The sequence below is a fragment of the Chaetura pelagica genome, unplaced genomic scaffold (genome assembly GCF_000747805.2).
Source record: "Chaetura pelagica isolate M959 unplaced genomic scaffold, ChaPel_1.0 scaffold17, whole genome shotgun sequence".
Classification (NCBI taxonomy): Eukaryota; Metazoa; Chordata; class Aves; order Apodiformes; family Apodidae; genus Chaetura; species Chaetura pelagica.
This window is the reverse complement of record NW_009970726.1, coordinates 12,828,921-12,854,330: the sequence shown is the minus strand read 5'-3', so window position 1 is coordinate 12,854,330 and position 25,410 is coordinate 12,828,921. Positions and strand designations below refer to the sequence as shown.

At 39.7% G+C, this 25,410-nt stretch overlaps 1 protein-coding gene across 1 annotated transcript in view; it reads left to right on the top strand.

The window, feature by feature from the left end:
* DPP6 (dipeptidyl-peptidase 6) overlaps positions 1-25,410 on the top strand; it is a 267,407-nt gene that overhangs the window by 166,813 nt on the left and 75,184 nt on the right. The window contains exon 8 of the mRNA XM_010007008.1: positions 12,896-13,016. Within this exon, the coding sequence (XP_010005310.1) occupies positions 12,896-13,016 (121 nt within the window). The remainder of the gene's footprint in view (positions 1-12,895; positions 13,017-25,410) is intronic.

Genomic DNA, 25,410 nt, shown 5'->3' with positions numbered 1-25,410 from the left:
TGGACTTGATCTTGAAAGTCTTTTCCAACTTTGATGATTTGGTGGTTACCCCCTGTCTATCAGTACAGGCCCTGCTAAAAAATTTATCCCCAGACAATAGTCCCCAGTCATAGTTGGTACACAGCTTATTCTCACAGGTATTACTCTCTAAAAAGTGCAATGCAAGTTAGAGAATTATTGTAATTCATTCATATCTAAAACATTTGAATGATAGATCTTGCTGCACAAGGCCAGAACCTATCTAGATGCAAAACTCTGTTTAAGTGATGACAGCTGGAACTAAACTGGAGTGACTTCTCTAATGAGCAGGTTTTTCCTTGCCTGAGTTTGTGCCAGCTTAGTTCCAGGCAGAAGGGCTGCATAGATATCAAGTGAGGATTACTATTTTCACAGGAGGTACTGAATCATCGGCTGTTCTTCCTAATCCAGCAGAGCTTTTGAACTGCTGTGTGTCTAATTGCTGTAGGTCTGTTTGTCTCCACCATTATTCCATAGATTTTTACATCATTATTTTCAACCTGCTGTTCTTTCTCCTTTTCGTTTTGCAATGACATCTGGATCAATATTTAGCTGTGGTCTGCTGTATGTAATTATTCTGGCTTGATTATCTTGCTAGTTGCAAGGAAGAAAAGCACCTCCCCCACACCCCTTCCTAATGTCTATATAAGCCCTATTTAAGCATGGTGAGGGATATTCAGAGTTTTTTACATGGTCCCTGCATTCTGGGAAAACAAGAGTTTCAGAATAATTATGTCCTGCCTCCCCCTCATCCCCTTTTCCACTGTAAGGATGTGAATTCTTTAAGGAAATCCCAGTAAGACATGTTAGATGCACACTAAATACCTGGTTAGGTTACTATGGTTGTGGATTCCCCTTCCCCTCTCCCCACATTTTATTCAAATAATTCCACTGTAAAAGTATTTTTGGTTTGTTTGTTGTTTGTTGTGGTGTTTTTTGATGCTCTGCTCTTTGGTAACAGTGGCAATGGTGTCCTATTTTTATTTTTGCACATCCTTGTCATTTCCTTTGGCATGATGAGTTTGGTCCTCACCAAAGGGAAGCTTTAGCACAATCACTGTTATGAGTTCTGCTGAGAATGGTTTTGTCCCTTCCCATCTCAGCATTCTTGGTACTGTTTTTTCATCAATGGCAGAAGAGCAAGATATTTAAGATAACTGAAGATGCTACAATCAATGTTCCTGAAAGAAGATATAGGTGATTATGTTGTAAATTAGATGTTGCTGTTTATGTGGGCTGGAAAGATTTCAGAGGAGAAAATGAAATGTGTTATTTCTTGTAGAAGCTTTACCAAGAAATCAGAAAACAAATTACTGGTTTTGCATCCAAATATGAGACATGGGCTGATGTAGCGTTTAAGGCATCACCCCTGGAGGTGAGACACTGCCACAGGCTTCCTCTGTGACTTCATACATCTCACCTTGTTTTCTGGTGAAGTTACAGCATGAAGATGGCAATAGATTCCTCCCCTAAAGTGCATTTACAGGATTACTATATTAAATATTGCAGATCTTCACACTCTGCATTAGGGGAACTGAGTGTGTGCTGACAAGAAATGCATGTATCCGTGGACTTGCTAGCTTAGAGTGATTCATATCCACACTTCTCTTCCTTTATACATTTCCACGTTTCATCATATGCTCCTGCAGCTGCATGAAGTGCACAGTTCCTAACAGCGCAACACTCTAGTGTAGGGTTGGTTCCACTGAAAGTAATTCCCTATTACAGAGATTTAAAATGTTGATATTCCTTTAATTTCAATTATGCTGTGTGGGTATTGAACACGTAACTTTTGTTACAGGCATTTTTTAAACTTTGGAGTTCTAACAGCTCCAAGTATGTGCTGTAGGTCTGTGCATAGGGGTTTCTGGCATCTTAGAAATCCATGGTTGGTAGACGATGTCCATTGAAAGAAGTGCTTGTCAGAAGTGCTGTTCTTGGAGAGCTGCTACTCTGTGCCATGCAGATAGTTACCGTTTCACAGATAGCAGCAATTATAGGTGAGCCTGTGTTTCAGTGACAGATGTTAGGATGCCATGAGCAGGACCAAGCAGGGCCATCAAAGGGCCTGTGGAGCAGCTCACCTTCATTTGTGGTGGTGGTCTCTCCTTCCCCAGAAACTGCCATTCTACAGAGCCATGAGAAACCTTCAGGAACAATTCTGCTACCTCTGCTCTTCAGCTGCTGGAATAGATGTTGATGGTTTGTATTCATAAACACTGTATTAAAGAGGAATATTACACTGACTAGCTCACTGTCCGAGGTCAGATGTGTTCCTCAAGGAACCCTGAATCCCAGATGCCAGTCTTTTTATACTGACAAGTAATCTGTATGCTCTCCCTAGGCAGATACTCATCCTGTAATACAATAAAATATTTTAAATGAAACTCTGTATCATCTTACATTAAATAATCTAATTTATAGTGATGCCCTACATAACCATCAGTGATATTAGGTTACAGAATACAGGATAATCCATCAAGCAGAACTCAGTCTTCTATACTAAATGGTATATTTACTGATACATTCTTAAATACACCAAGGTGGTTATAAATTTAAATAACCCCATTATAATCCAGGGCAAGAAAATCCAAGCAGACATGTTTCTCTTTGTTGAGGTGAAATAAACCCTCTTTTCTTGTCTGAAGAACAGAAAATAGAACAGTGTATTTTTCTTGAAAAATGGATATTTAAGTCTCCAGCATCATGCTTATTTGGGTGGACTGGCAGATTCTAGGTGTGATTAGAATCTGTATGTATTGTGGATTAGGCTAATCACAGAATACAAATAGGAATGCAATGTGTTTGTGATGATGCAATGTCAAAAATGTAGAGAAGCTTGTAGAAACTTGAGAATACTGTTAATGTACTTAAGGACTCAAGCTGGCCAAAGCAAGAAAAAAAATCATCTGTGCCTAATTTAAAAGCAAAAAAAGTTGGGCATGTGTCTCCAGATCATAGAATTCAGTCATTACTCATATAGTCCATTATATGGGACTTTAGCTCATGTATCAGTTTTCCCAGTCTTGGATTGTTTCTAAAGACCTTAAAAACCACAAGATCTTACCATCTCTTCTGCTTTCCAAAGGGAGTCGTAACATTTCTTTAATAAAAGGTCTCCAGACATTTCTGAATCCTGTAGACACACCACAAGCATGACTTAGTAGGAATGGTCATCGTAGAAAAACCTTTACTGTTTCTAACAAGGAATTGCAATACCTGAGCTTTATGGAACATGCTTAACAACTAAATATTATTACTTGCAGCAGACCTGTATTTTCACTAGACTTTCTTTTGCTGCTGATGTACCTATGGAAGCCATTCTTTTTGCCCTTCATTCCTCTCACTGAATTCAATTCCAGACAAGCTTTGGTTTTCCTAACCCCATCCATGCACAACTAGACAATGTCTCTATTTTCCACCCAGGTCATTTGTCTCTACCTCTTTTATAGTCCCTTCTAATGTTTGAGTTGTGTCAGGGGCAACATAGTCATCCACACAGGCCTCCTGCCTCCTTTGCTTGGTTCTGTACACATCAGGATGGACTGTTCTTAAGCTTGGGAGATGTGATCCTTGAAAATCTAGTAACTTCCCTGAACCCCTTTTCTCTACAGGGCTCTATGCCATGGGTTTCTTCCAAGCAAATCCCAGAACAGGTCAAAGTCGGATTTCCTAAGTTCAGGGCTTAATGCTTTTTATCATGATATTTCTTCTCATGATCCTGAACTTCACCACCTCATGCAGTGTGCAGGCTTCCTACAGAATCATTTGAAAGCTGGTGTAGTAGTCCTCACTTTGGTCTAAATGCCACCTTTGCCCATTTTGGGGTAGGATAAAGCTGAATTAAAGTAAGCCTTATCTATTTGTTGTGTGCCTTCAGAAACTGCCGTATCTTCTAAGTCCTTGGCTTGGTAAGGAGTTAGTTTCTTACTTTGAATTAAAGCAAAGATAAATCCTGGTGTGAAAGCCTGAAAATGTAGCCTTTTCTGCCAGTATTTTTTCAAGATGTGATTCTCTGCAATGTCTTGATCATGTGGAAGAGTTTCATTGGTCGATCACTGGTTTTAATAATGACATTTTGGTTTTGTAAAGACAAAAAGTTGATTTTAAAAATCTGTATCTCAGTCCTCCATCATAGTTATCTGCCTTCTTTCCCAAATTGTGAACATGAACCATTTGATGGGGAGAATGAAAATATTTTGAAGTTTTTTGTCTTCCTTCTTTTTTTCCCACCTGCTATCAAGCGATATTTAAATGGTAACAAGAAAAGCCTAATTAAAACATCATGTCTTATTATGTAAGCTCACTGGCGAGGAGAAGTTTATGGTTTTATTACTTTTTAAAAAAAAAACTGATAAGAGTTGGCGTAATCATGTCATATGCATTAAGAACAACACTCATGACAGAGTACATTAATGGAAGCTATTTGAACATCAAAGTTTGCTTTTCATGAGGTTCAAAAGAAGAAATTCACAGAATATTCATTAAATAATGCACAGTCAATCAGCAACAAGCTTTAGAACTGATTTTTAATTGAACATATATTTTTCCGCTGCAGTCGATGTAAGACTGATAACTGCAAAATACTAAGACCTTTCTGGTACAATACTCATCAGATTTCCTTGGTATCCCAAAGTGAAAACACAATTATGATAATTGCTTCAAGATGCTGCGTGGACAAGGATGAGCATGCTAATTCTGCATAGTGAAGGAAAGTTTCAACTTGGAGAAAAGAGCAGGGGATCTTTCTCTCTTTGCAGTTTTTCATTTTCACAGTCCCCAGCTTCCAGAATTCATATGGCAATAGAAAAATAAAACTGGCTTGAGAAGGGCTCTCTCCAGTGTATTTAGGTGGCATTGGAGAGCACAAGAAGTGGAGGAGAGAGGGGAGGTCTTCTTTGTGTGTTTCGAAGAAGAGCTTGATGATGCTTAAAACTATTTGTGTTCATGATCAGACATTTTCAAACCCTGGTTACATGCTGTGACTGTAAGAAAGAGCGTAGAAATAAAGAGGTAATTCTTTTCCACTTCTTGGACACATTGGGAAGCTAAACGTGCACATTTTCCTGAGGCTTTCAGACATTGGCAGTGTGCAGTAGGAGATGTACAGACCAGGATACATGCAGCAACAATGTTTCTTTCTTATTCAGTAAAAGGGATTTTACAGCCATAGCTCTGCCTTTGCAGAAGGAAGGATGAGTTCAAGGAAATACCATGTTGAATCTGACCATGATTCTGCTGATAAGCAGATCAGCTAGATATGTGGTTCATGGCAGGACAATGCACATTTTGGGTCTCTTCTCTCCCAGTCTTCACAAGCTTACAGTAGTCTACCTGATGTGAAATAATTGCAGTGAGGAAGATTTTGAGGTCAAAGCATCAGAATAGAGCTCAAGCTACTCAAGTTTCATTCATGGTTTTGCCAGTCTTCCTGTGTGACATTTAAAATAGGATTTCCTGCTTAAACATAGTTTCTTAGAGCACCTCAGCTGGAGAGTGTTATATGTAAATGGCCTCTAGATGCTACTCTGTAAGGGCAGAGGTTTCCTGTATGTCCTGTCTGCCACATCTTTTAGACACATGAATGAGCTAAAAATTACTCTAGGTCCCCATGTTTGTGCAACTGAGTTTTAACTTTGGGGTCCCTGTCTCTCATTTTTTTTCAGGTGTTGAATGGGGACAACAGTACTTCTCTGTCCATTAAAATGAAATGCTGTTGGGGTAGGGACTGTCTTTTCTGTGCATTTGTTCCTCCTTTGCTTGGTTCTGTACACATCAGGATGGACTGTTCTTAAGCTTGGGAGATGTGATCCTTGAAAATCTAGTAACTTCCCTGAACCCCTTTTCTCTACAGGGCTCTATGCCATGGGTTTCTTCCAAGCAAATCCCAGAACAGGTCAAAGTCGGATTTCCTAAGTTCAGGGCTTAATGCTTTTTATCATGATATTTCTTCTCATGATCCTGAACTTCACCACCTCATGCAGTGTGCAGGCTTCCTACAGAATCATTTGAAAGCTGGTGTAGTAGTCCTCACTTTGGTCTAAATGCCACCTTTGCCCATTTTGGGGTAGGATAAAGCTGAATTAAAGTAAGCCTTATCTATTTGTTGTGTGCCTTCAGAAACTGCCGTATCTTCTAAGTCCTTGGCTTGGTAAGGAGTTAGTTTCTTACTTTGAATTAAAGCAAAGATAAATCCTGGTGTGAAAGCCTGAAAATGTAGCCTTTTCTGCCAGTATTTTTTCAAGATGTGATTCTCTGCAATGTCTTGATCATGTGGAAGAGTTTCATTGGTCGATCACTGGTTTTAATAATGACATTTTGGTTTTGTAAAGACAAAAAGTTGATTTTAAAAATCTGTATCTCAGTCCTCCATCATAGTTATCTGCCTTCTTTCCCAAATTGTGAACATGAACCATTTGATGGGGAGAATGAAAATATTTTGAAGTTTTTTGTCTTCCTTCTTTTTTTCCCACCTGCTATCAAGCGATATTTAAATGGTAACAAGAAAAGCCTAATTAAAACATCATGTCTTATTATGTAAGCTCACTGGCGAGGAGAAGTTTATGGTTTTATTACTTTTTTTAAAAAAAACTGATAAGAGTTGGCGTAATCATGTCATATGCATTAAGAACAACACTCATGACAGAGTACATTAATGGAAGCTATTTGAACATCAAAGTTTGCTTTTCATGAGGTTCAAAAGAAGAAATTCACAGAATATTCATTAAATAATGCACAGTCAATCAGCAACAAGCTTTAGAACTGATTTTTAATTGAACATATATTTTTCCGCTGCAGTCGATGTAAGACTGATAACTGCAAAATACTAAGACCTTTCTGGTACAATACTCATCAGATTTCCTTGGTATCCCAAAGTGAAAACACAATTATGATAATTGCTTCAAGATGTTGCGTGGACAAGGATGAGCATGCTAATTCTGCATAGTGAAGGAAAGTTTCAACTTGGAGAAAAGAGCAGGGGATCTTTCTCTCTTTGCAGTTTTTCATTTTCACAGTCCCCAGCTTCCAGAATTCATATGGCAATAGAAAAATAAAACTGGCTTGAGAAGGGCTCTCTCCAGTGTATTTAGGTGGCATTGGAGAGCACAAGAAGTGGAGGAGAGAGGGGAGGTCTTCTTTGTGTGTTTCGAAGAAGAGCTTGATGATGCTTAAAACTATTTGTGTTCATGATCAGACATTTTCAAACCCTGGTTACATGCTGTGACTGTAAGAAAGAGCGTAGAAATAAAGAGGTAATTCTTTTCCACTTCTTGGACACATTGGGAAGCTAAACGTGCACATTTTCCTGAGGCTTTCAGACATTGGCAGTGTGCAGTAGGAGATGTACAGACCAGGATACATGCAGCAACAATGTTTCTTTCTTATTCAGTAAAAGGGATTTTACAGCCATAGCTCTGCCTTTGCAGAAGGAAGGATGAGTTCAAGGAAATACCATGTTGAATCTGACCATGATTCTGCTGATAAGCAGATCAGCTAGATATGTGGTTCATGGCAGGACAATGCACATTTTGGGTCTCTTCTCTCCCAGTCTTCACAAGCTTACAGTAGTCTACCTGATGTGAAATAATTGCAGTGAGGAAGATTTTGAGGTCAAAGCATCAGAATAGAGCTCAAGCTACTCAAGTTTCATTCATGGTTTTGACAGTCTTCCTGTGTGACATTTAAAATAGGATTTGCTGCTTAAACATAGTTTCTTAGAGCACCTCAGCTGGAGAGTGTTATATGTAAGTGGCCTCTAGATGCTACTCTGTAAGGACAGAGGTTTCCTGTATGTCCTGTCTGCCACAGCTTTTAGACACATGAATGAGCTAAAAATGACTCTAGGTCCCCATGTTTGTGCAACTGAGTTTTAACTTTGGGGTCCCTGTCTCTCATTTTTTTTCAGGTGTTGAATGGGGACAACAATACTTCTCTGTCCATTAAAATTAAATGCTGTTGGTGTAGGGACTGTCTTTTCTGTGCATTTGTTCAGCACCTTCAACCGTGAAGTCCCTGGACAATTATCTTTATAGAGATATTTGTAACTGATTCTGCAAAATAAATACAAGCACTTCTGAGAGATGCACAGAATTATAAAACAATTCTGTTGTTTTGTTCATTCTGCAGAATATGCCCTCAGGTAAACTGGTTTGCCAGCATTAGAGCAGACTTCTACACAGGGAGAAGAAAATAAAAGAAGGCTTTAACATTAAAAACAGAAGAAAAAAAATGTTGTACGTTTTTCTGGATGAGATGAGAGTAACATGTTGATTTGTAGTTAAATTTCTCCACTCACTGAGTCTTCCATTTTGTGACTCTATTTTTTCAGCCTCCAAGGAAGTTTGGACTGATTTACAATTTAAAACAGTTCAAGGCAAGACTTTGTGCCTGTCAACACATCAAGTCCAGTTCTTGTTCACCCAGCTCTTAATGTTAAATGACCTTTCTTTTCATGTTAACTTCTCCCTCCTAGTTGAATCCCGTGGGTTGGCCTTCCAGTGTGGAAGGCTGCCTTCTAATGTGTAGGAAACATTCAGAATTCTACAATGTGCTAATAATTTAAAGTAATAAGCATTCAGGCATTAACTTTATGCTTGGAGATGCTAAATCTGAGTGATGTCGCTCATTTGTTTGACAAGTTCTACGTGTTAAAATGATGAGGTAAAGACAACATAAACTTAGAATACCACACTACAGCTGGAAAATAAATAGAAGCTGTAAAAATGCAGATTAATGTTCAGGAATTTATTTTTTCTTGCTCTGTAAAGAAATAGGACCTTCACTCACCTCTTTAGCAGGAAGGAAGGTGAGTTGAACAACTCCACAAGGAGGTATAGTATTCATCTGCTCAAAATAATCATTGTGACTTTTGCAATGGTCTTAAAGAAGTTATTTTCATTAGATTTCTGAAAAAGTCCATAAATTAATCAATTTTAAAGTACCATTATTTTAATTACTGCAGCATAATTACTTAATACCACCCTGGGTCAGTTTGGTAGAGAACATTACTTCAGAAGCCCTTAAGCAGTTGCAAAAATATTTTAAATTAATCCTCCTTAAATCAATCAGTGTTGTTAAGGCTCTTGTATGCTTTAAGTGAATTAAGTTTCTTTTTTGTTTGTTTAAACATTTACCTTACTGTATAAATTCACCTTTCTAGATAAATATTTAATCTTTGACTTAAAGTTCCCCCCTGTCTCACACTTGTGGTCAAACCATTCTACTATTTTTTCTTCAATACTAGTTGTGCCACACAAGGATGTCAAATGGTTTAATCAGTTCCAATACAAGTTGCCCACAGGCAGGGATTTCTTCCCATCCCTCTTGAGTTAGTGGTCTGTTGATACCTGAGGCTAAAGGGGTTATATCTTATGCTGAAAGTTGCAGGTGACATCCTAAGCCACATAAAGCCAACAGCAAAATCCTCATTGAATTTTATTATCCTGGGATTAAGTGAGTGCATTGAAAATACCAAAAACTTTCTCTTGGTCCCTATAGACATTCCAGTTATCTTTGTTAAGTAGTTCATCTTTTGAGCATCTGTTATAACATTTATCAGGAAGAGAATGAAATTCTTGTCTTCTGTTACATCGAATAGCAAGGAAGTTCTATGCTTTCATTCTGATTTCTTTAGGGAAAATATTTGTGTTCATTTTTAAACAGCTTTCTTCTATGTTTCATTGATTTCCCTGCTGTTTTGGAGAAATGAAAGTGTAAAAACATCCTTTTCCTTTTTTTTTTCCTGTTTCCTCTCCATTTTTTTAGAGCTTTTAGGCCTTCCATGTTTGTTCTATAGAGTTGGCAATTTCAGTTTCTTCAATCTATGCGTGGATGTTTCCATTCTTATTTCTTTCAGAGTATCTTCTCTTTCCCCTGTGTTGAATGTGTCATGATGAAAACAGACAATGGGATTCCATAGCCTTATCTTCCTGATGTAACACGTTTATTTTCCACATCATTAGTTGTGCTCAGTGTTGGACCTCATGTGCCATCCATGATAAAAGGCATATATATTGCAAGAATGTTGGGGATAAAGTCTTGGTGAAATACACACACCAAAAGAGAAGGCACCAAAAAATTTGGATCGGATCTTTATCTCCTGTACAGAGATGCATGAAGCTGAGCTTGACCCCCTCTGTTGTTTTACATTAGTATAGAACTGCTAAAGCAAACCTAAAATAATGTGAGAGTGATTTTTACATTATTTTTCTTTTAGTATAAATTCTTATTATCTAATTAACTGAAAGGATTGTGGTAATTTGATAGAACACGTTGCTTTGATGGCATAAAAGCAAAACAGTAAAAAACCCCATCATATAGGTATTTCTTAATATCATCTAATATATTACTAGCCCAGAATCTGAAGTAATCCAAAGACATTTATTTTTGATGAATAACAGAAGTTCAAAAGCTTTTTCTTAATTTATAAGATATATGACACAGAAACCTTCCTTGTGCTGCTTCAGTTATCTTTTATCTTGATTATGGTTGACATTTTTAGGGTACAAGGCACTGTGGTTAGGAGGATAATTTTAAATTCTCTATGAGGTGCTGCAGTTTCATTCTGAATTATATGAGAGAGGGTTTCATGTCAGAGCACTATATTATTTTTCCATTGCAGCTACTGGATACCTCATGCAGCCTGATTAGTGCAATGAAGCTTTGAAAGACAAACCAGTTGAAGACAGAAAACACTGCAATGTTTTGCAGAGAAAGTCAGGAACAGGTTGTCAAGTCACCTTCTTTATTTTTCCTGTAAATTCATTTAAAATTTAATACAGTACAAAATATTGCAAAACCTTCATTTGCTGGGAGGATTTGGGCAAGGGTTGTGTTGCTTAAATAACTTCACTTGATTGTGTGCCTGGTTGCAGAAGAGCCCCCACCCAAGCACCCCCTGCACATTTGGCTCTTGGACACAGGGATATGCATTTATTTGGGCCCAAAGTATCTTACTGTGCTTAGTCTTCCTGATTTTTATTTACATATAAGCTCCAACAACCATCCCATAACAAATTACCTAACACATAGAATTCTTGGCATTCCTTATCTGCTTACTAATAGCCCCTCTGCTTACTAAAAATACTAAAAATCAAGCTGCAAAGAAGAATGTAGTATCTTTCATACCATATTTTTTTGCTTTCAAAAATATTAATTGGATGCAGCTTTTCTTAGTTTAAAAGGAATGAAAGCAAGCTACTGTTTCAGACAGACTTTGTACCTTTAGGTAAACTTGCTGTAACTGCTGCCAAAATTAAATTAGGATCTATACTTTCTTCTGGAATCTTTCCAGCTCATCTTTAGCTGCAACACATGCCATAATAGGATGTGAAACAGAAGCTGAAAGCAAATATTTTTTTCCCAGTTCTTTTCAGGAGTGTAACATGAGAAATTGCATCCTAGTACTGTTGTAAAGATACCTGATGTTTATTCCACTATCTTTGAGTGTATAAAAACCCATCTGTAAATGTCTACTATATTACATTAAGAGTTTGTCTTTCAGTCTAAATGGCTTTTTGATACCCTGTTCAGTACATCTTTGTAGTCTGAATGGAGTTTTAAAATATTTTTAACACAAGAGCACTACTTTGAGCAAGATGCAGTTCACTTTGGGGTGAGGAGGGTCAGGAGTGTATCTGTGTCATTGATGACAGGACAAAGCATTTAACCAGATGATGAAGACTGGGGGCATAGTACAATATTTTTTTTAATGACTGGCTAAAGTTTTGCTTGCTGATCAGATCTTAAACATCTAAATAACAGCCTGATTCCGAAAAACATTCTCATAGCAGTATATCTAATGACTTGCATTACATTAGCTTTATTTAAAAAAAACAACCCAAAACCAAACAGAAGGCTTATTGGGAGTCTTACATTAGGCTCCTTTCCTGAAAATGTTGAATTGAAATGTTTATGATTGGTAAGAATTTTATATTCATAAATTCTTCACCAAGACAGCACCAGCTGTGTGAGCAGAGGTTTGCAGAGACAGGCTCAGGTCCTCAATGGCAATCCTTGGTATGGGCCTGCAATTGCCCTCCCAAGGAGCTGCAAGGTCCCATCACATTTTGATCATGTAATCGTTCAGCAACCTGATTCCACTAGATTTTTGCAGCAGGATGGGAGAGGTTTCCAAAGGTGGGCAGGGGCTTATGGCAGCTGCATCCATGCTGGCAGGGAGGTGAGAGCCCATGGTGCCTTTGTCCCACCCTCCTTGGTTCTTCTAGGAAGGTGAGCTGGGGACAGGGCAGGGCAGGAGGTCTAGCACACCCTTTGGGTCCTTGGAGCATGTGCAGCTGCTCCCCAGCCAGAACATCAATGTTCTTGTGCTTTGCTGGCCAATGTCTTTCAGTCACATAGACTGGCCATTATTCAATAGCACATGTTGTCTTGTTGGATCTGCATTAAAAACTGGATTCAAATTTATTTAATAAGGTGCCAGCTGTTATTTAAGGAAGCAGGAGCAGATGGAAGAAGGCACAAAGCCATTTCCAGTAGCCAGTTCAATCAGCACGTAACATCAACATCAGCTCTGCAAACAGCTACTGTATCCCAGACCACTTTATCAAAACCCTGAGCTCTGGCATTCTTCATTTCATGCCCTCTAACTGCACTGTTCAATTTCTGAAATGAAGACAGGAGTGAGAAAAATAAAGCTTGTCTCAAAGAACCAGGGCTTCAGGTTGTGTTAAATTAGCATCTTTCTATTAGTCGATGGTATTGGAAGAAAGCTGCGGAAATCCTTTTCTGACAAAAGGCTATAAAAAAATGTGACATGTGATTTTGTACTGCCAATTATTGTAAAAGCAAAATGCAACATTCTATACTGGAGCCACTGCTTAATGCTTTTCTCCTTTTCTTTTTCCCTTCAAATCAGATATTTATCTTTGAGAATAACATCTATTACTGTGCCCACGTGGGGAAACAAGCCATCCGAGTGGTCTCCACAGGAAAGGAAGGTGTTATTTTCAATGGGCTCAGCGACTGGCTATATGAAGGTAGGACGTGACATTTAGGACAACAGTTAGTTATGAGTTTAAGTTACACTCTAGATTTACAGGACTGGCTGGAATTAGACATTCAGAATTGCATTTCTTGGGACTGGTGGACCACAGATGAAAATCTGCTATTCTAACAGTTGTCTGAAATGCTGGACTGGAAATAATGTGAAATGATGTAAGAATTCTGTTTTCAGGCTGATTTTCTTTCTCTTAGTCCAAAGGTAATAAATCACCAAGTTTTAATGAACAGAACTGCTTCATTATTTAATGGCACCTGCAATCACTCATAGACGTGCCAGTTCTCAAATCACAAAAAGGGCAGAAATGTGGAAGGGAAAGGGGATTATTTTAAAGGAAGAAGAGATAAAATGATTCTTCTTGATTGGTTGTTTTGCACAGCATTAGGGGGGCCCTGGAAGATGCCCAGATCTTGCTACCTAAATATTTCCTTAAAATCAACAGGTCCTCACAGTAATTGGCTTCTTCCCCTTGAAAATTGGCCTGATGGGGTAAAGAGTTGTTGCTGGAGCACTGATTCACTTTGGTCCTTTCAGCTGGCAAATGGTCTTTTGAGTGTCCGTGAGCAGCTGCTTGCAAAGTGATCTCACCTGCTCAGTAGCTTAGGAAGTGATCCCAGCTATCCCTAGCTCTTTTGGGGGATGTTATAGGCTCCTAGGATAATACTTTATCAGAATTAATATATATATAGATAACACATACATGTATTTTTATATCACATGTACACAACATTCATTCCCCTCCTTGTTGCTAGCTAATGCTGCCAGTAGTTTATTTTAACAAGAATCCCAGTTTTGTGACCTGGCAGTGTCTTTTTCTTTTGACAGTTTCCCTTTAAAGTCATACTTCCTCTTGCAGGTCCCAGCACAGTCCCAGGCTTTTCTTAAGTCTACAGAAAGAATTGTCCAGATACATCTATTAACTGCACCCTGCTGCCTGCTCTCAGTTTTCTTGAGGCTTAATGGAACAAAATAGGTTGCAAAATGCCATTCACCATGAATTGGCATAAAAATATGAAGCACTCCTTAAATTACTCTATATCACAGCTAAGCTGGGACTGTTGGACTCAAAAATGAGGAAATTAAAATAGATTATTTAATTTTCTGCTGTCAGAGAAACTTGTCGCATAAATCGGTGTACAAGCTCATCAAAAACATGATTGGAAAAATCTTATAGCAGTATTTCCTTTGATATTGAAATGTGTGTTCACACTGTACCACAGAATATTTGCAAGTTACTCTCCTCCTTGTGGAGCCCTTTGTAACCAGAGGAGCAACTGAAAAGTTACAAAAATGCAATTTTCTTTACTGTTTCTTTTTTAATTAATTGGTTGCTGAAGCTGTGGGCAGGCCTGTTGACTCTGGAGGTCAAATGAGCATATTAGTACTTGTATTTAGCTGATAAACATAATTTAGTATGTAAGGTCTTCTCACAGAGTCTTGCATCCAGCACCATGCTGACAGGACTTTGTCAAGCCAGTGACCAGCAAGCCTGTGATGACACTGGTGTTTTGCTGACACATGTTTTTATTTAATTATGGGATTGCTCAGGCAATTTCTTGGCTAACATTGACTTTCAGGTTTGTCCTTTATAATGAACTTTCTTGTGAACTTAATGTGCTGGGATAAGAAATGAATCTATGATCAAATACAGTCTGGATGTACCAAGCCAGGTAACCTCTCTGAGCAGCATATGCAGAGCAAGACCACTGAACCCACTCTTCACAGGGAGTACCTTGTGCAGAAATCTGGATAGAATATCCCTTTGGAAATGTCATTTTGTGCTCAAGTACAGTTTATAGCAAAATTAAAAGTTTGCTTACTTCATAAGCAAGGCATGGAAGGACCCAAAGGAAAACCTGAGATATAAATGCTCCCAAGTGATGTGCAGAATCCGAAGCCCAACACAGAGCTGGGCTGTGTAAGCTGAGCTACTTCTCCCACACTGCACCACTTGTGCAGTTCTCATGGAGGTAAACCTGGGACTGAAGTCAGGACTGAGGATTTGTGGCACATACTTGAACAAGCTGTAGGACCACAAGATCGGATGGGTCTGCAGTGTTCAGATGTCAGATCTTTGAATGCATGGACAGATGGACAGAATCCTGGAAGAACTGGAGTATTGCATGGTAGTAAATGGGTAAGAACCACTGGAAGATGGATGACAGCCCCCATCAGAGTCCATGGGTATTCAGGCATCATCAGTGAGGCTGCTGACATGCTGTCCTTGCAGCAGCTGGGATGCTCTCTTGGCACACTGTACCAGCACCTTTGTTTCTCCAAATTCTCTCCTCTTCTTGGGTGCCTTTCCTTCAGCACCATAAACTGAAACAAACTTTAAAATCCAAACTCATCCGACTGGAAATGCTTGATATCTCAGCAAGGATGGAAATTTACCACCCCAGGGCTATATTTTCACCTCCCTTATTCTCACTGACGTTTGCAGACGTGTCTTCCCCACCTCCCAAACAGAGCTGGGTGGGATGCTCAACCCCACGTTTGTTTGCACTGCCACTGTCGCAGCAAGCTACTGGGATGAACACTGAGCATATGTAGAAATCTCATTCCATCTGTGCAGCCATCACCAGCAGATAATCTGGAAAGGAGTTGTGAGAAATGCTGAAACAGGATCACAGAGTTGATGCTCTCCTCTTCCCCCGCATGCTCTTTTTGTTGCTGAAGTTCACCACCTCCAGCAGCAGCAGCCAACCTCCCTGCAGCGCCCACCGAGGTACTGTCACAGCTCACCACCTGCTTCTCACTTTCCCTAAATGCAGCAAACAAACAAACAAACAAACAAACAAAACAATCTTGGTGTCTTCTGTTTGAAGAAGCCAATATTCAAGCTCTGTCATTGTAAGTGGCAGGAGCACATCAACAGAAATCCCCCACACCCTTTCTGAGAGGTGTCTGCAAAGTGCCCCGTGCAGGTGGCAGTCCCAGCAGTGACACCAGCTGGGGCATCTTGTGACGCTTGGTATGAATGGTAGACACAGAGAGAACACTTTTCTTCATAACATTGTTGCTTCTGTCACGACAGAATAGATGCACTGTACTATTAATCACAGGTTTTTACTAAGTCCGGAAGCAGAGCAGATCCAGAGCAGATTTGACAGGCTTTTTGCTGTGGAAAAATGCAGAAGTTCATTTCAATTCAAGTTAAGCTCTGCTTTTGTAAATCTGCCAATGGGGAAAAAATTTTTTCAAGGTATTTATGCTGATCTGTAGACTTTTGATAATATAGTGAAAAACATTTCAAATCAATCAGAACTTAATCTACTTAGTGCATTTAGCTGGAAGGTTATAGATTGATACATAGATTACTGTAACATGAAAGCATAGATTAAACATAGCTTTTATTACTAAAATAAGCATTGACAATCTTTTCATAGTCTGACTTAACATTTTCAGAGCTGTGCCTGATAGATGCTTGTACTAAAATGGAGTGATATCCTATATAAGAGAGTTTAAAGTTCTACAGCTGAAACCAGCTAACCATTTAAATGCATAGCACCAGGAAAGTGGTTTATATTTCAGTTTGCACTTTGATTGCTGTTGGTTTGAGAATCTGTTTTAGCAACAATAAGGTTTAAAGATAATTTTAAAACAAGTGGTGGTATAGTATAAATTACCTTCAAAGTGATAGGATAAGAGTACTTATATGTTTTTATGTATACAGTACTTTAATAAAAGTAATATATATTTTAGCAAGTAAAGCACAGGTTAAATTAATTTCATTTAAGCACTTTGTTATGACACTCTTCAACAGAAATTAATTCTGTCATGATGTAATTAAAGTATCTTCATTTGCTACCAGGCACTTGGCAAGACTGTTCAGATGTTGTGAGACAGGATGGCAGCAAGGGGCTCTGCCAGAGATTGTCTCTGTGGTCCTGCTAAGTGACAAAGAGAAGATTGTGGTGTCCCTGTGTTGCAGTTTGGAAGCTCACTTGGTTTGGGATTTTGTGGTGCTGAATTCTGGGTGATGGGGCAGGAGGACCTCCCTACAAGCTGCATGCTACTGCCAGACCAGGGACACCCCAGCAGGGTAATTCAGGGTCCTTTTACCTGGCTCTGCTGAGCAGGCCAGGGACCTTTCCTGGGCTGCGCTGCTATAAAGTCCTGACGTGACCTCCTTTGAGCAAGTCTCTGTTTGCAGATAGAGGTGCTTGACTTCTGGAGAGCTGCTTATCTTCTTTGCATGCTGCTAAGCACATGCTTGGCAATCATGGGGGAGCAGGATGCAACATGGTGTGTGTGCTCCTGTCGCTGGTGGAGGGATTGTCACCTCTGGATGGGCCTATCCCATCCACAAAGTGTGAATCTGAGGGTTTTCCTTGTGTTTTGCTTCACATGTCCTCAGATGTAAGAGTAGTGCGTTAGAATCTATTTTCGGACTTAGTCTGCAAGATATTTTGGGGGGGTTTTAGAGACTTAGTTACAAAAGGAGTAATTACACGAGTTACTCCCTCATTTCATGTCACTATCAGTGATCAGAAAGGTTTGTCCTGTGAGTCTCTAAAAGATCATCTCAAAGTGAGCATTGCATCCCAGACTTAGTCCTAATACAGCAATTGTGACATCTCAGCTGGACATCTCCTCACCCTCATGCCAACAAGAACCACATCTGGCAGCCAGGCAGGAACCCCAGCTCACATGCCATGCATCTGTAATGCAACATGTGATATATGTGTCTGCCATTTAAAATAAATGCTCTGTTGAGCTTAACATCCAGGCGTGCTGCTATGCTTTCTTTTTGGCTAGGGAGCCAGAAGAGGAGTGAAAAGAGACTCTTTCTCAGCGATGTCTCATACCTTATTAATCTTCATTCTGCCTGCGTTGACGTTATCACCAACTGATTCTCTTCTGCGACTTCGCAGTGACACCTGGTGGGAGAGGCCAGGATGTCATCGTCATTAAGACAATGGGACTGCGGAATTTTTTGCTGCAAGATCTACTAAAGGCTCCCAATTCCCCCTCACATGCATTTCCCTGAAACTCTCCCTGAGTTTATGGGAACTACACATCCAAAGCTATCGGCTGATTCATGCCAATAGTCGTTCTGTTCCTTTTCTAGGCTTTATAAAGAGAGGAAAGAGAACACAGTAATAAAGAAAAATCTTCCTTAATTTAATCAGCATCTCGCAAAAATCAGAGGGTATATTTAGAACATGTATGGCTGGTCTCCAAGGTGCAATGCCTGGTAGCAGCTGCCAGGTCAAAAAGAAGTTATTCTGAGCAGTATCTTTTATGCTTATAGTATTTCAAGTTAGTGAAATAGATATATTTCTTAAGTCTAGAAGTATTAATCATGGGATTCTGCAAGTGGCCTTAGCACTGAGAAAATGCTAGATAATTCTGCTGAAACAGTGCCTTACCTAATCTGTCTGTGTGTTCAATTTTTCATTGTATAATATGAGAACACTCAACTTCTGCTTGGAAACAGGGCCTTTGATGATCAAATTATACCTGAATTTTGAAAGGGACATTCATAATTATGCTGAAAGCAAGTAACTGCTAAACCTCCTGTTCAGTGTCACTGGAGATTAGATACCCTCATATTTCACAGTGTAGGACTAACCTTTCCCAGTAACTAGTAGCTCCAAGATCTGGTGGAGGAGGATGAGATGAAGAATTAGGCTGAGTCATCACTGAATTTTTTAAGGTACTCATGCTGAGCTTCCCATAAACCAAGTCCTTCTCCTCAGGGCTGCCCTCTATCCATTCTCCACCCAACCTCTATTTGTGCTTGGGATTGCCCTGACCCATGTGCAGGACCTTGCACTTGGCCTCATTGAGCTTCATGAGGTTGGCATGGGCCCACCTCTAATGGGATAAATTTGCAGTTTTACACATCTGCTATGAGCTAAAAGGATGAGGGAGGGGTGGGTAGGGAAACTTTTGTACTGGCAAATGTCCTCATATAGTGCCACAAAAACACCCTAAGTCTAAAAATCACGTTTGTCCTCAGGTATGTGTTGAAGTTATTCAGGGCTTTTGAGGAATTCACATGGAATTTGTTCCTTCATTTCTGTGTCTGTTCAGCAAAAGTAGCAAAGCCAGTGTGGTGCTTCAGTGACGTTGTCACCATAATAAAATAGAAAGCTTTCCTCTGTTTTGCAGATTGGTCATCATTCAGTATTGCCCATTCAGTACATGCAGCTGTTGTGCAGCACTTGGGGCTTTGCAGTTCCCAGTTAGCCATTATTTAGCTGCCTATTGAAAATGTAGGTGTCTATTTTTCCTTTATTTGCATGTTCATTTATACTGAACATGTGTAAAATTCGGCCATTTCAGTTGTAGTCAAAATAAGAATGAAGAGCAGCTCTTTGACTCAGCCATGTATTTGAAGTGGATACTTGCACTGTAAATAGCTCTGTGGCAAGGAGGATCGACTAGATGCAGCATTATTTTGCCTTATCCACTTTAAAGCAGAGGAAAAAAAGATAGCCTTTCATTTCATCTGGTCATATCATGAGAGGTTTGATAGAAGTTCCCTCAACTTCCTCCTTTGGCGGAGGTTCCCCTGTCACAGGGAGGCTCACAGTATGGATTGCATACTTGGGAACAGGCTCCTGGCCCTTCTCAGTTGGCTAAGGTCAGGGGAAATTGAACCATTTACAATGCACATTGTGAATGCCTGCCTAGAAATCAGCAAGCTCCTGAAAACTTAAAAATGTACTGTTATCTGGACTGACTTCAAAGTCCAGCACCGCACCACAATAAACCTTGCCAGCTCTAGCCCAGTATTTAACCTTTCCTTTCTGCAGAAGGTTGTTTGGAAGGGGCTGCCAGCCAAACCCAACACCTGTCATCCTCTAATTTTTGGATCACAATTATTCAGGCTTCAGGATAGCTTTTGGAAGGAAAACAGACTGTTATTTATCGTGGTCAGTGATCTCCTTGGGGTGGTGGAAGGAAGCCAGATGTCCATCCTGATGTTGCTGGTCAGGAAGTGCCTGCCAGTAATCTACATCAAGAGGTGTTCAGCAAGTGAGCGTGTTGGTGTTTGCACTGAAGTTTACAGTCTTCTTTTACAGAGGTCCTGTTTCAAAGGGCATTTCTTCAGGAAGAGCTCTGAGCCTCCATGCTTCTCTTGGCATCATGCTTGGAGGCAGGACCTCAATGCTAGCTCAGCTCAGGCTGATAAGGGAAAAGAAAAATCTCCTTTCTAGAATTAAGTGCTGTGTTTCCAGGTATAATACCAGCCTGGTCACAGTCAGAAGAAAGATTTTAAATAAGTTTTATAATATTTTAACTAGCCTCTTGTAGTTCCATGCAGTCTCTTGCAATTACTTCTTTGCTGGTTGAAATTGTTTCATTGTTAGATGAAATCATCCAATCATTGTTGGATGATTTCTGTGTAGTTGAGATAATAGTAAAAATAAAGATGTCATACTCCACTGTTGCCAGTATTTTGATCGTGCCAGATAAGGCAACATCCATCTGCATCACAACAGTTTTTGAGTGACTTGGGTCACTCACAGGTCTGCTTGGCTATGTGATTAAAGAGATTATTGAAACGTAGAAGATTTGCAGAAAACAGATTTGCAGTCTGTATAGCAAATGTGAGAGCACAAATTGTGTTCAGTTAGAGCAGTTTAAATCCAGACTAAATCTTTTGATCTCTGCAGATTTAGTTGAGATGTGCAGCTTCCCACGAAATTTTACCAGCTGCTGTGGTAGGATCTCTTTTCCTCTATTATTTTACTGCTGCTGCTTTGTCAGGGATACAGTTACCTCTTCAATTACCTAATGTGAGAAGATGGCTTCCCAGTTTGCAACCATATTAAACCCAATTAGTTAGCTACTGTTCTACTTAAGCAAGAGTATGTGAATAAAAATGTAAAAATTGTCAAATGAAGTATGTAAAAGAGTATCAGAATGTGAAAGAGCACCTGGTAGGTATCTGAATAGATGTTGCATCACAGACTCAAGTATTTCTGAAAAAAACATTGTATGAACAGTTGTATAACAGAGCTGTTAGGGTTTTCTGCTAGTTCCTGAGTTCTATTTCTTGACACCAAAGTAATTTACAGTAGCCTTGGGTGAAATATTGCCTTGGAGATCTGTGTCCCCATTTTGTGATTATGCTGGTATTTTTAATAACTAATTAGTATATAAGCACTTTAAATCCTTCAGAATAGATTTTCACCTATGCTGTGCTAATCTGAAGTCTGGACTAACTCCCTGGAAGATAATGGTGGTCCTCTGGATCTGCACTAGGGTGCTGAATGTGAGGGTCTTGCTATAATATTTGTAGCAAAGGAGATATGTTAAATGGACATTATTCCCAGGGGGGGGGGAAAAAAAAAACAAACAAACACACAAACAAACAAAAAATCCCACTACAACATAAAAAAAAAACAACAACTGAAAAACACAAACAACAATGTTATAGAGTCTGATATGATAAAACAAGGAGAATACATTTAGGTGATCAGGTTCATTGTGGATAAAATAAAAAGTCATAATTTCCATGTTGGTAGAATTGAGCTTTGTGTCTGTGACAGACAGAAGAGTCCTTCAGGCTGTAGAATGCTGTAAGAATGCTACAGAAGATTAAAATAAATGGGGCTAATTTGTAGATACACTGTGTTCATTAATATTAGGGAAAATATATCTGCTAGGGCATGTTGCCCAGGGATACTGTAGGATTCACTGTCCTTTGGGATTTTTTAAAAGTGAGTTAGATAGATTTTTGTCATAGGTTGTTGAGATAAACATCAATCCTATTTCAGTGGAAGGAGGGGATTAGAAGGTTATTTTGGGCTTCTTCTAGACATACAGTTATATGATTTTATGTTGTATTATTATATGATTTATAAAAAGCTTTTGCTGTTCTCTTTGCAGTTAGACATGTTGGCTCTGAGATTACAAAGTCACTGTAGAAGCTTTTGGAATTCAGAAGTTACAGAATATTTGGGTTTATGTACAACAGGGTAAATACACATAACCTGCTTGTACAAGGTATGTGGAGGGAATGGAGCTCTCTGTCATGATAAATTGATGTTTGCCCCCTGATTTCCATGAGGGAAATTGGTGGTTTTCTGCTTCTATAGGTGTCCAGGAACTTATATTGAAAAACGTGTTTTAAAGAAAACAACGAAGCTTAATATTTGTAAAGTGCTGCAATCAGGAATCAATTAAAACAACAGAAAAACACAATCCAATGTAGCCATAGAAATCTATTGTTGGTCCATAATTCCATCAATTTGACCTGAAAAGTAAATTTCTGTAGTTTTGTTTTTTTCTTGACGTACCAGTTCTTCTTTGGTGCAGACATGCTTATGGAAATTGAGGGGCCAGTGCAAAACCTACAGGCTGTTTAAATAGCAGCCCTCTTTGTCTCACTGCTCCTTGGCCTGAATAAAAGTATGTGCCATAACAAATTAAAAAAGCAAAAATAAATGTACTCTCTCCAAATTAGAACGAGTGAAAGCTACATGAAAGAGAAGAAAATTCTGCTGAGAAATTATTCACACTGGAGAGTTGGCCTATCCCTTGTTGTGTAATAGTAGCAAAATCAAAAGAATATCAGAAATAATGGCAGAAACCAGCTCATAATTTGTGTGTGCTGAAGTGGAGTTAAAGAACTACAACCCCAAGTACTAATCCCAGGTGGAAGGAGACAGTTCGGAGTAGATCTTTGAAAGGAAAAGCAGAGGAGGTAATGACCCCAGAAATGCTAAGGACGAGGTGCTGCCAAGGGCTGGAGGGGACAAAGAGCCCCCAAAGAGCTGAAGGTCACTGTTTCTTCCAGCAGAACAGGCAGGAGCTCTGGGGCCCCCAGAACAGGAAAGACATGGACCTCTTTGGACCTCTTGACAAATACATCAGAGGGCTGGAACACCTGTCTTGTGACAAAAGACAGAGAGTTGCTGCTGTTCAGGCTGGAGAAAAGAAGGCTCTGTGGGGACCTTATTGTGGCTTGTCAGGACTTGAAGGGAGGGATTGTTGGGGGGGGACATTTTGGCAGTATCTGTTGCAGTAAGACAAGGGGTAATTGTTTTAAACTGAAAGAGGGTAGATTTAGACTATATATAAGGAAGATTTTTTTTATTTTTCACAATGAGAGGAGCGAAACTCTGGAGCAGTTTGCCCAGAGAGGTGGTAGATGCCCCATCCCTGCAAACATTCAAGGTCAGGTTCAACAGGGTTTTGAGCAAACTGATCTAGTTGAAGATGCCCTGCTCACTGCAGGGGGGTTGGACTAGATGACCTTTAAAGGTCCCTTTCAACCCAAAGCATTCTATGTTTCTATTCTGTGATAAATGCTTGTATGTGAAAAGTGACCTTCAGTATTCTTAGCTGTGCTCCACGTCCTCCATGTTGCATGAGGTTCAATAACTAACATGCTCAGGTCCTGGAACTGGGAAAAGAAGCCTCTTGCACCATTGTTTCTTGCTGCCAGCTCTCCACTGGACAGGGTTGAGGGATATGGGTGTCACAGTCCCATGTATTTTTCAAACTGGGGCAAGGAAGCCCAGTGGTGACTGCAATGTTGATACCAATCAGGACATGGAGGTGACTCTACCTGGATTTTTCTCTGGATCAGAACTGAGGAACTAGGGCAGACCATTAAAGCAATCAGATTGACATACCATCAGTTTCTAAAAGATAAAGCATCCAAGGAGTATATCACCCTCAACACTCAATTAGTTTATGTTGCTAGAAGTAACTACCATATGGTGTAGCTTCAGCACCAGCTGTTTTCCAGGTTTCAGTGGGTACAGGTCTACAGGGGAAGCTCTGCCACAGATTAAAAGTAATTAGAAAAGTGGTGGAAAATACCATCTTTTAAAGATGATCTTAAAACTTTCAGATAGATAAGTATTAAAATACAAGTGGCCAGGTATGCATTGGCTGTTCAGTGCTGGGCTAGGGAACCAACTGCCAACAAACTCCTGCAGCAGGGGGGGGTGCAGAGGTTTGTTTACAGATGCTCCTGGGACAGCAAGGAACCAAATCCAGATGGAGAACAGAAACCTTTAATCACATCCTGAGGGCTTGGGATGCGGGTTGAGCTCTGCAGGCACTGAGCCACACAGTAACCAATGGGAGCAGTTTTCCTTTAAACCCACAGCAAACAAGGGCAGGCACTGCTCCCACCTGGCATCCTGCTCCTGCTTCCCTGCAGCCCTCACCCATGTCCACTGTGATTTCTCAGGGTCTGGAGGTGGGTCACAAACCAGGATTCATTGGCCACCAAGGCAGAACAGACCATAATTACCAGAACAGAGTAAGACTGAGGGATAAACTGGTGTTTCTACATCTGCTCAGCTGTGCAGCCTCCAGTCATAACAGAAGCAACAACTGATGTTTTCCCCAGCCTCTTTGCCTGCTTTTCACGCTTCCCATTGAAAACTGGGTTTCCTACTTCAAAACATACTTCCATAGCACAGCTGGGCCATGTAGAGCTGTATTTGATGCTGTTCTTACCAGTTCTCTTCTTCTAAAGGGGTCACGGACATTTCTGTGTTTGGGTTATATTGGTGCTGAATGATTACTCCTCAGCCAGCTGGTGCTGCCAGCTTGACAAGCTATTGTTTGCATACCAGAAAATTATTATTAGGTTACATTTTTTTCCCCTTTTCCTTGTTCTGGAAAATGACTGAAAATTTATTGAGCTCTAAACCTCAACCATAAGAAGTTTTAGGACTGTGAAAATTCTTGCATTACACTGGAATTACACTGGGATATTTGAGTCTATTGTTTTGAGTCACATCAAGCAGCACAAAATGCTGCTAAGAGCTAAATACTGTAATTGATTTTGAATTACATAAAATTCTTATTAACAATTTCCTCAATTGTGGATTTGGAAGGAATCTCTTTTCACTTTTAAAGGATATATGAGATTTTAAGGAGAGTAAAAGGATCATACAGTACCAAAGCAAACTATCGAGTGCCAGGTGTTTTTAGCCATAAAATTTCCTGTGATGTAGCTAGGTCTCCTAGAGGTTTTTGCAACCATAGTGGCTGTACAGATGTAAGCTGTTCTGAGAAAACATTCACTCATCGTCTCACCTGCTACTGATCATACAGCAAAGGGCAACCACTGCAGTCTGTCAGGCAGTGTGTTTGAATTACACTCTAATAGAAAACTAATTCCCATGATTCACGCAACTGTGCCAGGAAAGTAGATGTAAAATTCATAATTACAGTCTCATTTACTAGGTAAAATACCCTGATTTATATATTAGATCCAGAGCAAAATTATACAATTAGGAGAATTTGATACCTCTAACAAATGGACATGCTCCTTAAACATCTCTGAGTTTTGCTTCATAAGTCTGTTTCTTTTTGAGAGTTTCCACTGACTTCTGTAGTACAACAACAGAAAAAGCAAAACAGACTAAAGGAAAGAGGGAAAG